The 16,894-nt window shown below is 41.7% G+C and overlaps 2 protein-coding genes across 4 annotated transcripts in view; one reads left to right on the plus strand and one right to left on the minus strand.

The window, feature by feature from the left end:
- Positions 1-3,617, minus strand: LOC149340449 (uncharacterized). 2 transcript variants are annotated; one of them, XM_089549226.1, is made up of 2 exons: positions 1,721-3,617; positions 1-888 (listed from the first exon to the last, which is right to left on the minus strand). In XM_089549226.1, exon 2 carries the CDS (start codon positions 874-876, stop codon positions 232-234), a length of 645 nt encoding a protein of 214 aa, XP_089405352.1. In that variant the 5' UTR covers positions 877-888; positions 1,721-3,617; the 3' UTR covers positions 1-231. The 2 variants fall into 2 exon arrangements, with proteins under 2 accessions (XP_089405352.1, XP_089405351.1); XM_089549225.1 differs by lacking the exon at positions 1,721-3,617 and adding an exon at positions 1,241-1,563.
- The window catches only part of LOC149340450 (tetratricopeptide repeat protein 21B-like), a 26,352-nt gene continuing 10,231 nt past the window's right edge, over positions 774-16,894 (plus strand). The window contains exons 1-31 of one of the 2 annotated variants that reach the window (XM_089549222.1): positions 775-1,419; positions 1,483-1,612; positions 1,729-1,839; positions 1,956-2,020; positions 2,115-2,216; positions 2,295-2,377; positions 3,030-3,215; positions 3,307-3,391; positions 3,923-4,021; positions 4,767-4,959; positions 5,083-5,180; positions 6,495-6,602; positions 6,801-6,893; positions 6,974-7,103; positions 7,542-7,699; positions 8,961-9,081; positions 9,152-9,249; positions 10,639-10,877; positions 11,871-11,943; positions 12,025-12,135; positions 13,373-13,425; positions 13,529-13,617; positions 13,736-13,862; positions 14,488-14,553; positions 14,627-14,729; positions 15,026-15,136; positions 15,259-15,340; positions 15,752-15,902; positions 15,986-16,147; positions 16,562-16,622; positions 16,716-16,850. In XM_089549222.1, the coding sequence (XP_089405348.1) occupies positions 1,393-1,419; positions 1,483-1,612; positions 1,729-1,839; positions 1,956-2,020; positions 2,115-2,216; positions 2,295-2,377; positions 3,030-3,215; positions 3,307-3,391; positions 3,923-4,021; positions 4,767-4,959; positions 5,083-5,180; positions 6,495-6,602; positions 6,801-6,893; positions 6,974-7,103; positions 7,542-7,699; positions 8,961-9,081; positions 9,152-9,249; positions 10,639-10,877; positions 11,871-11,943; positions 12,025-12,135; positions 13,373-13,425; positions 13,529-13,617; positions 13,736-13,862; positions 14,488-14,553; positions 14,627-14,729; positions 15,026-15,136; positions 15,259-15,340; positions 15,752-15,902; positions 15,986-16,147; positions 16,562-16,622; positions 16,716-16,850 (3,450 nt within the window). In that variant the 5' untranslated portion in view covers positions 775-1,392. Of the gene's footprint in view, positions 1,420-1,482; positions 1,613-1,728; positions 1,840-1,955; positions 2,021-2,114; positions 2,217-2,294; positions 2,378-3,029; positions 3,216-3,306; positions 3,392-3,922; positions 4,022-4,766; positions 4,960-5,082; positions 5,181-6,494; positions 6,603-6,800; positions 6,894-6,973; positions 7,104-7,541; positions 7,700-8,960; positions 9,082-9,151; positions 9,250-10,638; positions 10,878-11,870; positions 11,944-12,024; positions 12,136-13,372; positions 13,426-13,528; positions 13,618-13,735; positions 13,863-14,487; positions 14,554-14,626; positions 14,730-15,025; positions 15,137-15,258; positions 15,341-15,751; positions 15,903-15,985; positions 16,148-16,561; positions 16,623-16,715; positions 16,851-16,894 lie in introns of both variants that reach the window. The other variant, XM_089549223.1, reaches the window with a different exon arrangement.

Here is a 16,894-nt window from a genome sequence, read left to right on the forward strand (position 1 = left end):
TTGAAATGAAAATTCCAAAAGTTTATATGCCACTGCAACATCACTTCAACAACACAAATTTCCTCCAAAAGCGTACAAAACAATGCAGTTTGCATTAATTGTATCAGCCAGAAAATGCGAGTGAATTGATTCGTCATATGCCCCCGCAGAACAAGTGGCAGGAATCTCAACATTTCGTTCGGTGCGCAATGAATGGTGGAGAATGCACCAAATTATAACGTCAAATTCTGCTCATTTCGACCAGAGTTTGCCTAGTTCTCCACGTTCTCTAGACATAGCATCGAGCACGACACTGAGGATGTCGCGATGAACATCCTCGATGCTTCGTGCCGAATCGACATTCACCCAGCGACCACTGCCACTCTCCAGGGTGGCGAAGCGCTCATAGTTAGCTCGAACTTTGGTTTGAAACTCAACTTTCTCGTAACGCTCCGTGCCAAAGCCGTCACGAGAATTAAGCACTTCGGGCGAGGCGTTCATGTAGAAAACAAGATCAGGTTCTGGCAAACCTCTGTCAGGCTGCTGACACCACGTGAAATCAAGGGATTTGGCGGCCGAAAAGGCAACGCCGGAATAAGCGTAACGGTCGCAAATTACCGTCGTGTGCTGCGCGACCGCATGACGTATTGCCTGAGCTTCCTGCCACCGGTTCGCGGAAAACAGTAAGTGAACGGCATGATCATCGAGGTTGGTGCTCTCTTTGAGGTAACCGTCCAGCAGCTTTCCGGTGGTGGTGGTGCGCTTGGGGAACGCTATGGTATCCGTCTTGTGACCCTTGCCGCCGAGTACTTCAGCAAGCAATTTCACCTGCGTCGACTTTCCTGTCCGATCACATCCTTCGAACACAATAAAGAGGCCCCGACGGCTCGACATCATGATACCACGGACCTGAAAGCATGACAAAACAGTGACTGTTTATCGCAGTCATCAGGAGCAGCTTCACAAACCGTTAATATTGCTGTTGTGCGATGGTGTGTTGCGGCGGTTGTTAACTACGCTAACAGAACCAGCAGTAGTCAGTTGAGTGAAATGCAAAACAGCGGTCACTCGAAAAGAACCACACTATCCTTCGTTTCCCGCTAAAACCGCCAAGACTCAAATCACGATTTAAACTGCTATCAGTTTTGACGGTGCACCTCGCACTGCAGTAATTAGGCAATTTATGTGACATAAAAATCAAGGTCTTGCAAATATCGTTGGTCTAAAAGCAATGTCTGATTTGATGCAAAAATCCACTCACTGCAAAAAACACCCGCTCAAACGACAACACAAGCAGCACACAGATTCAGCCATGCCGGTGGAGCGCATTCCCGACGTGTCACCTAGCAACAGGAACCGAAACAAGCGCTACCTTGTTTCGGTTCCGAGCCGCCAGCGAAAAGGTGCGCAATCATGACCGAGCCGGAGTTGTTGTTAAAGGTAATGTCTGCAAAGCACCATTAAATAAGACATTCTAAGACCACGCAATGCCATTTCTTGCAGACCAGGATCCATTATTACTGCCGCGAGAAGCACTACCGCAGCATGCAGCGCGCTGCGGTTGAGGGCCTGAAGCGGTTCTCTGGAGATCCTGTGTATCGCCTTTATTTTGGAATGTCATTGATTTTTGAAGGTATTGCGAGTTCGCTATTCATTTTCCTCTGCACTGCTTTAGTTGGATCACTGTATACGCTTTATTTGCACCTCTCATGCTCATTGTTCAAGCTGTTGTAAAGATTACCTGTGCAGGCAGGCTTCAAGAGGGAATCCGAGAATTGGACGTCGTTAAAGAGAGTAAAGATGTAGCCTTGGGCGGAATTCTGGCACTCATCTTTGCGCACAGGAAATGTGGCGTAGTTGGTGAGCGAAAATTCTCTTATGACTGAGCTTTAACTTTACTATCTGCACATTAAATTTATAATATAGTCACTCACACTTTACTCAGCTTTAATATGCACCTCATTACATGCACCCAGATAAAGAGGCCGTAGCACATCTTGATGCTCACCTGAAGGAGACAAGAAAACAAGCAGGAGAAAAGGTAATTTTTAAATGATTTCACTTTTGCCTCACAAACTGAAACCGTTCTTGCTAATTTTGTCACAAGCACGTACACGTTTTGAAATCGGTTGCAGGTATTATACTATGCTGGGCTGTTTCTGTTTCTGACTGGGAAACATGACAAGGCACGAGAGTACATTGACCGAATGCTCAAAGTGGCACCACCGACACGTGATGTGAGCTTTTAATTATCAATTGTGTTTCCTTACCCTTTCTTTCACCTTTTGCTCAGTAAACTCTGCTCTTGCTTCTAGGGACTAATATTGAAAGGATGGAATGAAATAGTCAGCACAAGAGACAAGAAATCTGCAATCCAGTATTTTGAGTCACAAGGAGTGTAAGTGCCATCGACATATATAGTCCCTTTGAAATTGTAGTCATGCAAACATGGACACCACTGACAACTGGTGTAGGCGCTGTTCCATATTCTAATTTCCATGCTCATGCAAGGACAACTACTGTTTCCACAGAAAAGTTTCCTCCTTACAATAAGCACATTTGTAACTCACTGGTGCTTGAACTAGGCAAGCTTTGGAATGAAGTCATATTCTCCGAGTCATACATCTAAATTCAGTGCCTTGTGTGTACAATCGTGCATGTATGCATTGGTGCGTTTAAACCCAATTTAAACTTGGAAATACACACAGGCAAAAATAATTCATTATACTAAAGCTCTAATTCTTAACATTAAGACAGAAGCATATTGTGCAGAGAGACAAAAGAAGAGGGGTTGAGATGAGCACTGGCCAACATTTGAAAGTAACTCTGAGAAATCTTCTCAAGGAAACTGTCGTCAGTTAGTGCTCATATAGTCCCCTCTTTTTAGTGATTGTCTTTCTGTGCTACATTTTCATCTAATTTAATCATCAACTAGCCCAAAATTGCAGTTAACATTCATATTCCCTGTGGCACTTTATCCAGGTACAAATGATAGCCACTGATAAATTACACAGAAGCTGTAAATAATAACAAGCATTTTATTAATGCAGGGCTGTTCCAGAAGCCCTCTTTGGAAAGGCTAAGTGCTTTGAATGCAGTGGAGAAGTTATGAAAGCCTTGGAAGTGGTCAACCAGGCCGTTGTCCTGTACACTGGCTTTGTCCCTGCACTACTTGAAAAAATGAAGCTTCACCTTGCACTCTCGGACTGGGAACAGATGGTTGATTCATGCAACAGGTGAAGTAGTGCAACGTGCTGAACTCTCAGTTATCTTATAAGTGAGGCAATAACTGCAGGGTGATGGGAAAAACTTGTTTATATCTACCAGGTGCCTGTCACAAGATTCAAAATGCATTGATGCGCTGCTGCACCTGATCCTAAACCAAATATGCAAGAATGGAGACTATAGAGAGGTAAGTACTCAGGCCCTTTTTTTGTATATTTTATAAAGAAAGTGTGATGATTGACTGCCACTCATTTAGATATAACAAGCTAATGTCAGACTGTCGGTTTGCAAAGTTCAGGAACAGAGCAATGACAGGCTGTTATAGGAGATGCAAAATCAGAAATTTTATTTCTCTCAAATGGCCACCACGGTTCCTCTGATATCGAGCAGCTGATGAAATGATGAGAGATACAGTACTTTCAAAAGACCTGTGCTTTTTACTAAACATGCCATTGAATGTACCTTAGACACGGTAGATTGAAAAAAAGAATTTGCATGAATAAAAGATGATCACTTTTTTTAAAATCAAGTGTTTTACAGAACCAGATAGGTCATTCACTTATGCGGCAGTCAATTTATATGTTTGGTAGCAGCTGTCATTGCGTTAAGTGTCGTGAAAGTGGTCTGTAAGCTTATATTTTGATCAACATCTGCTCCTGCAGTTTAATCTGAAACTGTGCTTTCTCCCTTTGAATGGCTTCCATATTTGCTTTTCCAGGCTTCCGACAGGCTGTCAGAGCTTGTCTCACTGCTTGAAGTGGTGGAACCAACAAATGGAGTCCTGTATAACAGGATAGCTCAGCTGCTGTCAAGAATAGTGAGTCCCTTGCATAATTTCACTTCTTCACATAGCACAGCATAAAGCTCTGTGCACAAAGTGCCCAATTTCTAGCAATCGCCAGTACACACATCACTGTCATCAGTTCTATTTGAATGGAAACAAAGGGTTCCATTCAAGACTATGTGGGGCCCACTGTACTAAAAAAGTTTGAATGCTGCTTTTATTTTATGAGAATTCAAAAATTGCATGCGATACATTTGGCTACTCATAGACCCATGCTTTACTACTGCCAAACTACATAAAAGTTATGTTGCATTTCATTAGTAGAACTGAGTGCTGTACAACAACCTCATATCTAGACACATTTTATTATGAAATTGAATGAAGTGCATGTCTGGCAGTTTAAGCTCTACCTTGAAACTGACTCGAACCAAACAGCAAAAACATTGAGCAATTGCAGCCACTGTCATCAAGTTTTTCACTACATCTAAGTAATCACTGCCAGGTCATTTATAGTTTAATTTGTTATTACTGATGAACAAACTTACCATGCCATTTCTAAACACTCTGTACTTGTGTCAAGTTTTGCCTTATTTCACTTGCATTAAGTTTCAAGGATTGGAACTTTCTTCTTTTGTGACAGTGTATACAACCATCAGATCAGGGTTTCGTAGAGCTCTGCAGACAGACTTTCTGCAGCTGTGTAGCACGTGAAACTGGATTTTTTGGCTCCGTGGACAATGCTAACTGACCTGTACTATCCTTCCTTAAAACTGGACAGAGTTCAAGGCAAAATTCCATACTGATGCACACCAAGGTGTTAGTAGAAAAGGCATGTGCCTTGCAACCAGCCAATGCAGACTACCTGGCAGAGCTTGGCTACCAGTGTATACTGCAGAACAAAACCAAAGAAGCAGCAAAGCACTACAGGGCTGCTCTGAAGTCCGATGAGGCCAGTATTGTTGCTCTCAATGGTAAGTCTTCCATCTCATTTTCATTATAAAGGCTTTCTGCAATGAATTCTCCATAGTTAACTTCACCGGCAGCAAAGTATAACTGTTGAAAGCCATGCACAGATGATGCTTTCCATGATGCAGGTATTATCTGGTGTCAACTGCTGGAGGACCAGTGTCAAGTTGCTAATCAACAGCTTGAACTATTGAAGGAAATCCACAAGACATCTAGCATGCCTTCGGTTTGTGCCTGTCTCACCTCATTTTTCAATATTTACTATCTCAAGTATTCTTTTCACATACTTGAAAATTATTATGGCGTATGCAGGGGTTGGAAATTTCAGTTTAAACCTTACATATATATAAACTACACAAAATTCATTTTTCGAAATTGGGTTTCAATCGAAAAAGTCAGTACACATGACATGCGTGCCGAAGTTGTACCTGGATATCATGTAGGAATTACACTCAGTCAAAGGAGGGAGTCAACAGTGTGGGAAAGCCAAGGCTGTGGGCAGACAGTGTACCCATCGACTAAGGAGTGCAGCTGTCTTTTTTTTGAGGTATTGCTCCATTACCCTGAACGCCTCTGCAGACTGGGAGGTAACACCTCGTCGACAAACACTGACTGCTAGCGCAGTGCAGTTCACTGTAATTCCATCCTTAGGGAAGTTACTTAAAAATATTCGAAACCATGCAAAAGTGTTATAAAAAGGTTCTGGCTAACGCGACAGTTAAGCGGAGGCCCCATCGCTGTCATCAACACTCAGAAAATGTGATTCCTCACCCTCTTGTTCAACAATCCAATGATAACTCAAGTTCCATTTGAGTTTTTCATCAATGCTTGTGTCATTTAACTGCCGTTACTTTTAAAAACGACGATCGCATTTCCTTCTGCAAGCACAGCTAAAAGTGCCTTACCAGTAATTAATTACCTTTTGTGCATTAATTACTGGTGAATGGTATGCTCAGGCTGACAAAAAGCCAATATAAACTCTAAGTGGCTTTTGACAGCACAGGAATACACTATATCAATAAAGAAAAAAAAAAAGGTCAATCATCCGCAGGATATAAGCTGAAAAAAAAAAAGCTAAAACTGCATTCTGTGATAAACACTGAAGAAAGCCTGCTGAATATTTTTTAAAAGTAAAATGAAAAGTCCAACCTCTAAAGATAAGCCACCATTGTACCATGAGTGCCTTGATATATACTGTTGAAACACAGTACATCATCATCATCATCAGCCTGACTACGCCCACTGCAAAACAAAGGCCTCTCCCATGTCTCTTCAATTAACCCTGTCCTTTGCCAGCTGCGGCCCCGCCAACTTCTTAATCTTATTATTATGAACAGTATTATTTGTGCTAAACGTAGTTAAAATACTTGCAGACTGATGCCTATCCTGAAATTTATATTACTATGGCAATCAAAACAACTTAGCACAGTATAAATGAATGAATAATGCTATATATAGCTTAGTTCTCTATGCATAGAGGTGGTGGTTGGAATTTAATTCCCGCAGAAAGAACTTTTGCACTGGCACCTTCTCAACGCAGGAGCTCCTGTATCTATGTGCCCTCTGTGCACAAAAACTGCAGCAGAAGCCAGAGGAGGTTCTCATTTATTTGGGGCAATGTGTGGACAACCACTATGCAAAATTAGAGGTAAGCACGCCATACTGAAAAAAAAAATATATTTCTGTACTTTGAGCTAAAAACATGTCAGAAAGCCTACTTGAGCCAAGAATATTCTGGCAAAGTTTCGCTACAAGTGATCAGTGCAGAACATATGCTCGACAGAACAAGCAAAACAGCTACAAGAAAGAGGTACTAATTGCTTTGAACTGCCTGTCACTCGCCCAGGGCCTGCCACTGGGAACGGAATACCTGCTCTTGCTGAACCCAGACTTCATATATGAAATCGTGAAGCTATACTTGCAGTACGCTCCTGACAAGGCAAGCGTCTCGTGCCCAGATATACCTTAAATCACTTCTGTTAGTGTAACATTACTAAAGGTGCATCTTCTACATTACAGCCTGTTGATTCTGGACAAGCAATGCCTGAGCCACTGAAAAAGAGCCAAACGGTACTTCAGCCAGTTCTGAGGTGTTGTCCTGGCTCTGTAGAGGCAATATACTTGATGGGAAAACTCAAGTACCTTTCAAGTAAGGGCACTAGCCATGCCGATAGTCTACAGTCATAGTACTGGCTATCTGCTCAAATGAACGAGGAACTAAAGATGAAAGACTAAATAAAGAAGATGACGGGTTGTATTTTGTAACAGTTTATTGCTTGGTTCATGCTTTTGGTCATTTACTATTCGCAGCTGGTATCTGTGATGCCAGTGTTGAGAGCCAAAAGCAATGTTGTTCACTCTTCAGGGTGTGGCTGACTCAAAGGGGCAAAAGGGCAAAATGGAATGAGAAAAAAAGTCCTCAAAATATACAGCCCGAGAGCTCAAACTAAATCCAAGACTAGTATCAAGACTTAAGCTATATCAGTGCATTCGTTGTTACACCCTTGTCTTTCAGTGAATTCATTCGAGCAGACTTCTGTCTGACTAAATAACTAAAAATTGACTACTGTTAACTTCCCTACTCCAGACGACCTGGTGGAGGCCCAGTCGCTCCTTTCAAAATGCACACAGCAGTACTCCAGCTTCACAAGTGCCCAGCTGCTGCTGGCACAGATGCACATCCACCAAGGGAATATCAAGAATGCTAGCCAGTTACTGGAAACAGCACTCAGCTATGACTTTGAGGTAGGACCCTGCGCTCTACATTTTGACTGGGACAGCCTTGCTATCCTTTAAAATTAAAAGACTACAGTGTGAGCCAGTGTACAGGTTGTGTAAATGCTCAAGCTACAAGTCCAGTCTGCTGGCATATCTTTCATCAAATTTCTGACATTGCTAAAACACTATGAAACCATCAGAAAACAGTAACCGAAGGGTACTGTGAAAAACCAGACAGTCGTGGCAAATGCTCAATTCCGTATGACCCTCCATACGTTTCTGTATTCACTCATTATGAACCTAGAAAGTTGAACCTAGAAATGAACTTAGAATTACCACTAGAATATATGTAGGGTCCTTTGTTTTTGGGTAAAACCCAATTTTACCCCATTCTTGCACCCTGAACAAATTCTTTAAACCTGAACAAACACCTGAACAAATTCTACCTGAAAATAAGCCTTCTAGGGAACTTAGTTTTCCTGAGCACAAAGCTGAAGACGCTGCACAAAAACTAGCGGACGTCTTGTACTTACTCCAGAGGGGTGCTCTCAGTCAACAGATCATCTTAAACTTCTAATGCTTTTTATTTGTGGCAGTGCTTATACTAAGGCCAAGTTCCAGCTGTATGTTTGGAAGTAAGGAGCCACAACCTGGGTACTGATGGGACATCTTATTAGCATCATTGTGTGAATGCTAATCAGACCCATGTTAATGACATCCTGCTCCTATGCTCTTCTGCATTTGAAATAATCGCTGTGAATGAACAATTTCGCAATGTACATAGAAAGAAATGCCTTGCATGGACTCTGAAGAGCTGTGTACCAGGCTAAGTACATGGTGAAATAATGGTATTCAATGAGGAAAAAAAAACTTTAAAAAAATTTTGCAGTGCAACCTACTCTTCCCATATTGTTTACAAAACACTATGCAAGAAATAGAGTATTCTATGTGCCATGCAGACTTGAGCGTTTCTAGTAAATTGCATTCTTATTAAATATATGACCCTAGAAAACCCGAATTAAGGAACCTTTTGCTGAATAACCCAATAGGTACCCGAATTTGAGCTAAAAAATTATCACCTGACTATTACCCCCCCATTCCAGAAAAAATAAAACCCAAAAACGGAGGGCCTTAAATATATGCTGTGCTGCTAGGAAGCCTGGTGAAGATGCAGGCAAAAATGTTCTGAACAATCACGTCTCCTTCTATGAGGACAGCTACTGTTTATAAACCCGAGTGTCAGTACAACAATTTGAAAATGCTAAAAAGACATCAACCACTTTGCTAGGTCAGGGAAAAGCCCATATTTCACATCATCAAGGCTAAGATACTGAAAGAACAAGGTGAATACCAAGAGGCAGTGCAGTTACTGAATGCAGCCATGGCATTGTGCGCTCCACCAGGATCAGGTAAGTGAGGCGCAACATGCCTCGCAACATTTATCCGGCTCAGTGCTAAGAAAAACATCCATGTTTGCAGCCGCATCCCACAAGAACCGCAAGCAGGAACTGACCTCAAGCAACAAACTCTCCCTGTACCTTGAACTTGCAGACGTGTACAACAAGCTGGACCAGCAGGTAAATGCTCGATAAACATGTACGACTTATCAGAGGGAAACGGCTTCCTCCATCAGTATACAAGCATTTTGCCTGCTTTAACTGCAAGCAGGGGTGTCCGCAGAACTTTTTCCAAGGGGGGGCACCCGATGTCCGGGGATGAGGGCGGAGGTAGGTTAGCACCAAAAAGGAACTAGTGCATAAATAATATCCGTAATTACAGGGGGGGGGGGGGCAACCCCCCCCCCCCTTGCCCCCCCTTCCAGACACCCATGCCTGCAAGGTTTTAGATCCAGAAGAATTTAAGGTACTCTAATGTGGTTTTTCTTGATATCCATGTGCCACAGATGAGAAAAAATATTAGGTTTACAAATTTTAGTAACAAGGTTACTAACAACAAGGTTTTATTAACTGAGGCTACACAGCCCCCTTAGTTAATACCTCAATAAAACTTGTCCTACAGTTTGCTCTCAATAAAATAAACCTGAAGGCGGTCAAACCGTTTTTTTTTGTCATGTGAAGCTTTTTGTATCAACAAAAGCCGCTTTTATCGACTTCGTATTAGTGGGATCAAAGCGGCAGAAAAAAACTTGAGGGTGCCTTCTCAATTACATTCTTAAAGAATAAAATGTGATAGCATTTAGGTTGAATGCTATTGTGTCTACAGTGAGTGTCTTATGTTCTTCTTGCGATTTTCCCACCAAAACTCCAGTTGCAATCGGTTCCATTGCCCTTATATAGTATGCACAAGTCATCACCTTCTAGAGGCTACCTGCCATTAGATTATCATGTGGGATTATACTATTCTAAACCACTAATCCACCTTAATCCATTTTCTGGGGTGGGCCTACTTCCAAAATTTTGGGGGTACTTTTGAATTTTTGGGTGTAGGCCAGCTTCTCAATTTTGGAGGTCTTCAGATTGTCTAACTGGCTGGTGCCCTATAATTGGTCCGCTGATGGTCATGTGGTGATGATTTCAGGACCCTCGCAATTGCACTCATAGATCATGGGAGGTCTTCATACCACTACTGGTGCAGTTGCGCAGCGGTTAAGCGAAGTGCCACTGCTTGGGCAGGTGTCTGTTTCAAACACAGTCACCGGTGGGGCTTGTGAGACCCAGGTTGCTCTTCCCAAGTTCCCATAACACTCATGATCAATGTCACGGTGGGCAGCTGGTATGCAACTGCATTGAATTTGGCAATGGTGGGCAGTTTGCTCACAATCCAGTGGGCAGGCTGTTATCGATAAGATTTTAACAACTTACAATGACATATCATTTCCAGCATGCAAATTTCTTTCTGGCAAATGGGCAATTTGCTCAGACTAAAATGGATGCTGAATGTATTATATAATTGATTCATTACTGAAATTTATCCTAGTCCTGCCCCTGTTTTTAACACTTGACCAGCACGAGGCAGTGAGAGTGATGCAAGAAGCCGCTGAAGAATTTCGTGGCACGCATGAAGAAACACGTGTGGCCATCGCAAGTTGTGAACTGGCTCTTGCTCGGGGAGATGTCGAAGAAGCTCTGACCCTCTTGCGGAATATTGGGCCAGATCAGCCTTACTTCCAGCAGGCACGTGAAAAGATGGCTGACATTTACCTGAACTACAGGAAAGATCCACGCCTGTATGCCAGCTGCTACAGGTATGTGGAACAGATTGTGATGCGTTGCATTGTACATGATGAGTTAGATTAAAGAAAGTAGCACAGTTTCTCAACAAACACCAAATATTAATTAATGTGATACCTCTGTGTACCACCAGGAGAGTTTCTGATGACCATCACAATGATAAAATATGTTCACAGCTATGACAACTGTTGAACTACAGGCAAAAGTTCAACAAGGGAGAGCAAACCTTTGATAAATATGAGACACTTTCTGAAAAAAAAATTTTACGGTTGCCCCTGTGTAAATATTCTGAATGCCTCTCATCCCAATGCTAGCATTTTAGCTTCTACAGTTGGTACAAGCAGCATGCCATATGAAATACCTCTTTTATTCTTTGGTCATGATGACATTTTAAATCACATAATTAGTATTGTACCACATCACTGGTATTAAAAGCACTCCTTGAAAGCCCTGGAATATCTTAATGTTGCCTTCTTTTCTTATGTAATTAGTATCTACTATGTACAACTTGCTTTGTAATTACAAGAACCTGACTCTGCAGTTTAGTTCAGCAAATGCAAAAATTCAGAACAAGGTCAGCAGCACTCAGAAACAGAGTTCAGTAATACAGGTGCCTAGGAATGTGTTCTGAACACCATGCAGTAGCAGGCCACCAGTTCCTCACTAGTTATTCTTATCACAGCAGAAAATGCTTAATTTTCATTCCAAAATGATGAAGCTGACTATTTTTGATTCAAACTAAAAAATTTTGTTCAAATTAAAGGCAGCCTTTTTAATACACTTTATGTTGACAGGCTCAAAGCATATCAGTGTGCATTAAACGAATTTGAATTAATGACAGTCCACTGTATAACACCCTGTCCTTTATATCAAATGGCCGTAGTTGGAAAGACCTTCAAGTAGAGCATCTAGTGTTGTAATAAAAAAAGGCATTGAGTAAATATGCACATTATATTTAGGAAGAAAACACAACAGTATGATAGTACAACCTGCTTTAAATTATACAGAGAAATCATTGAGAAGTTCCCAGTCCCACAGTCATACCTGATGCTGGGTGACGCCTACATGAAAATACAAGAGGTAAGCCTTAGCTGCACAAGAATGCAGGAACAGCCACACTTTTGCCTGAACCCATGCTTTTCACTGGCCTTTTAATTTCAGCCAGACAATGCCATTGGAGCATATGAGCAAGCTTTACGGAAAAACCCCAAGGATAGTGCAGTGGCCCGGAAGATTGGACAAGCACTGATCAAGACACATCAGTTTGAAAGGGTAAGACCTGTTCAACTCATCATTAACTGTGCACTATTTCTAGCTCACTACTTCCTTCAGCTTATAATTCTAGAGTCCAGAACAACAGAACCCTGAAAAAACATGAGCTATTTGGTGATGCATCAAGAAATTTTTTTTCTTTTCATGTGCTATTGAAACAAAATTTTTGCTTTGAGAGTGTTCTCTGTATTTACACACCAACAGTAAATTTGTTTTCTATGTTTTTCCCTAATAATGACCCCATTATTTACTCTAGAAGCTTGCCAGAATAATGATGTCTGTAGGTGTTCAGGGTTGTGTTGCAACACTACCATACGAACTCGTGTAAGGGCTGTACTTTTTTAATGCAACAGCGTTAAAGGCCCCATTACCCAGAAAATCCAGCATCTGCAATGTTGACGTTGTGAGCAAAAAAGAATAGGGTGGAGTAGGGTGACCACACACCGGAGAAGCAAGCTAGGTGGGCCACCTAGGTCACGTGACCTTGTGGCACCATCACAGCCTGCTCACCGGATTGTGAACAAACTAACCACTGTGGCAGGTGGCTGTTAAATCAATGACTGATCGTGAGCGGTTGCTCGGGAACAGCAACTTGGGTAGCACAAGCCCCACCAGTAGCAGCATCTATTATTTCAGGGCGGTGGTGCATCTCTTAACTGCTGCACCATTGCAGAAGGTGTGGTGTGAGGACTGCCAGGGACCTATGTATGAAAAGTTGAGAATGAACAATTCTACATATAGATGGGCATTAACTCATTAACGCAATCGCGTCATATCCTTAAGGCAAAGCTTAAGTGCCCCTCCAATTTTTTTTTAAATTTGGGTGTGAATTTTGAAGGAGTAGCCCATAAACGAATTAAAAAGAAAAACATACAACCATTTTTTTCCCTCAGTTACCTAGTCCAAAATGGGGTGTGGCCCATACACAAGTGTGGCCCTTGCACGAGATTGTACGGTATAAAGCTTTCGACACTGGGTGTCTAGATAGGCTTCATGCAGAGCAATGCGTGACATCTGCTGCATAGGCCTGGTACCAAATGCAGTTGCATTCTCCTAGTTGCCCAACTGTCACAACTATTTTAGCCTACACAAGGCATACGGGTCAGGCGAATGCAAAAGGCTTGAGCCTCATGCAGATACCAGCTGGTTGAAAAGGCTTAGCATAAACCTGTTCGCATGACGAAACGTATTCTGCAACTGTAAAAAGACCTGCAAATTGAATGTGTGCACATTTCAGGCAATCACGTACTACAAAGCTGCTATCAAGGCCGGTGGGCAACCACAGATGAAGTGAGTTTGCCTTACTCTGAACTAGCATTCAAATGAAGCACAGTCAATACAATTTACAGTGCCCAGCTATATCTGCTTTCTGCTCTCTTGCTCTTTGTCAAAGGTACGACTTGGCTGAATTACTGGCAAAGGTGAAGCGGTTTCAGGATGCTGAGGACACTATCAATGCTGCCCTGGGAATCCTTCAGAAGGGTAAATATCCACAAAAGCAAAATTTTACTGCCTAATGGCACAAACAGCTAATGAAAAATGTGTCAACACTCGTACATAAGATCTAAGCAGATTACGCCTCCTCCCATATGTCCTTCAGAATCTGACCTAACAAGCTTACAATGGGAATCTAAGTTCTACTTGTTGCTTGCTCAAGTTCACCAAAACAATCACAAGGACGATGCAGCAGTAAAAGACCTTAACAAAGCATTTGAAGCCCAAAGCAGGTAAGCGTTTTCTCCACAATAGCTTGAAAAGCACTGTGCTATTTGTGACATACTCTAGTGAGATGCAGTGTTGGTAATTAACACTTTCACATAACTTCTTCGTAACCAGTGACATGCCAAAAATAAATATAATACATTTTTAAGTGTCAAATCCATATCTGGGTACAAATGCAAGTCACAACAGAGGGCCCTAGATTGATTTTAACCATCAGGGGTTTTTTGAAATGCACTGAACTCTAATACAAGCACCTTTCAATTCGCTACCACCTTGGCAAGAAATAAGAAAGTAAACTTGTGCCTAAAAGCAAAGCACTATAACCACTAAGTCACCGTGGCAAATAATTACCTGTCAAGAATTCTTTGGTTTTGCATGATACATGTCTTGTTGAGCAAGAGACGTGAAAAAAAGTAAACTATCTTGAAGCCACTGAAGTCGCTAGCACTAATGAGCTATCTCCTGGGCTGTGGCTATGCAGTGATATGCTGCAATTTAGGGAAAAGCAGTGGAACTATGTTGAAATGTCTTCCCTCAAGTATTCTGACGAAACATTTGTGGCTCCGTTGTGAAATGGTGCATGCATATCACCACAGGCATTGCAGACAGTGTGTGGACATTTTTTTCCAGGGTAATGCTCCGTGTTCCTCAGGAGCAACCAGACTCCCTTCATGAACAGAGGCAACTTGCAATTATGTATGTTCGTCTTTTGCCAGCCTGCAGTTCTCTGAAGGGCCACTGAAACGAATTCTTGAAATTGATTTTTCAGTATCTGCAAAAGCCTTGCTGAGCACAGTGAGCTTAAAAGAGATTATGTTCCGGCAGCCAGGTTTTACAAGCAAGCCCTCAGCTACGACTCCAGTAACGTAGAGGTATGCTACAAAAATGCCGAGATACTATATTTCAGACACGTAACAGCAGTCACATCTTTTAAGTTGCAACCATTCTTACAGTTACATATCTCATGCATGCTAGGATTAATTTCCAGCATCTTTGTGCATTTGATAACATGCAAAATTCTTGCTAGCTGGTGAATATTGTGGTAATCACTTTTACGGTTATAATTAACAGTGAAAACTGTGCAAGTAAATTATAGGCCAATTAACAATACCCAAAGTAGCATGAACATGAAAACAGCACATCCAAATGGTCGCATTACTTTGTTCAGGTCCTCTTAGCTCTAGCAAAGCTAGAGATGACCTCTAACAACCTTGAACCAGCAAAGCAGTACTGCAACACAGTCCTCCAACTTGAAAAGGAAAACGATACTGCAACACTGGTAAGTGATGTAGCAAGAGTCCTCACTTGCATGAGGAAAAACGCTACAAAGTTGTGTTCACTTTAGGTAGCTACTAGTGCCACTGCAAAAAGCACTCCTCCATCTTTCTTCCTCATAAACAGATGATGGCAGATCTGATGTTCAGAAAAACAGACTTGGAGTCGTCTATGTTTCATTTCCAACAGTTGCTCGAGAGAAAACCAGGTTAGTGAGCAAAGGAATTTGTTCCCCTTGGCTTCTGCACAAAAGGTCCAGTCCATTTAGACAGCAGAATGACATGTGAAAGTTTTGAGCATGACTATAGGGTTGCCACTGTAATACTTGAAACCACTCCACTTTTCAGGACACTTGAAATAAAACCATAAGGTGACCTGTACCATAAGGTCAATTTTAAACACAAGTTCTTACTACATGGATGGCATGCAGCATAAAAGCCTTGACAGACACAAGATGGAGAATAGGGGAAATTGTTGTCTCCTGCAGCAGCTCAATTTCATTTCAAGTGTGACCACACTTCTCTGAAATATTGTAGCTATTAGACGTGTAGACCAAAAGACCAACGTGTCAAAATCTAATTCTGTTAAAATCGTACTTCAAAATGTTTTGTCGTCACAGACTACTACCCTGCACTAGCAAGGCTCATAGAAGCTATGAGGCGCCTAGGGAAGCTCGACCAAGCTGAGCAGTTTCTCAAGAAAGCTGCCGACATTTTGCCACGCTCTGGAGCAAATGGAGGATACTTCTATTGCAAAGGACTACACGAATGGTATTCTTGTTGCAGCACTACTTGTAAACCAAACAAGAAAAAAAAAACAGCTTGAACATATCGGCATTCCGACGTCTGCCCAGGTATACGGGAAACCCAGCTGGGGCCATGAAAAGCTTCAACAAAGCTCGTTATGATACTGACTGGGGCCTGATATCAACTTATCACATGATAGAAATATGCATCAACCCAGACAATGAAACTCTTGGAGGTGAAACGTTTGACAATGGTGGCATCATTGCAGGGTAAGACATGCGAACACAGGCCAAGTCAGCCTATTTGCAAATCACTTTTGCTGAGATGATCAGGCTACTACTGATGGTTTCTCAGATTCATGAGCTATTAGCTCATGAGTCTGCAACCACAGATTGTAATTTGTGTCATGTACCTCAGAATATCTACTTTTAACCATAATATATCCTTCTTTTTTTCTGTAAAAAGCATGACGAATGATAAGTGAAAATTTTTAATGCTATTTAAGAGAAAAGTCAACATAAAACTGCTGAAAGGCATGTCTTAGTGTCACAAATGGCTGGTCCTTTCAACTACGTAAATGAACTCACTAATGTTTAAAGCCATGTACATGCTGTGTCAATGTGTGGTTTTTTTTATGCTTGCACAAAAATGAATGCGTGTCAAAACAAAACTTTTGTTCCCAGAGAGAACGCAAAGGTGGACTACCATGAAGGCGCGATTCAAACTGCAGAGAGGCTTCTAAATGTTTGTTTTTCCTCTTTTTGCATGCATCAAAAATCTCAGTGATGTTGTTCCATGAAATAAATTTAAAAACGGTACGTTCTCCCTTTTCCTTAGGAGTTGAGACCAAAGATGGCCAATGACTCAGATTTCCGACTAATGAGTAACTTTGTGCTTCTTGCCAAGAAGACAAAGGCTGATGCTGAAATCGCCTTGAATGAATTCTTGCAGTTCAGCTCTGAAGAAAGAAATGTAAGCTGAGTGTCTCCAAACTGCTACAAGAAAAAAACATGCTT

Source organism: Amblyomma mixtum, chromosome 6 (assembly GCF_055824585.1).
Source record: "Amblyomma mixtum isolate Tamu chromosome 6, ASM5582458v1, whole genome shotgun sequence".
In the NCBI taxonomy this organism is placed as follows: Eukaryota; Metazoa; Arthropoda; class Arachnida; order Ixodida; family Ixodidae; genus Amblyomma; species Amblyomma mixtum.

What these genes read in the sequence shown, in the direction of transcription:
- LOC149340449 (XM_089549226.1), bottom strand. Translation starts at nt 876, where the DNA reads ATGATGTCGAGCCGTCGGGGCCTCTTTATTGTGTTCGAAGGATGTGAT.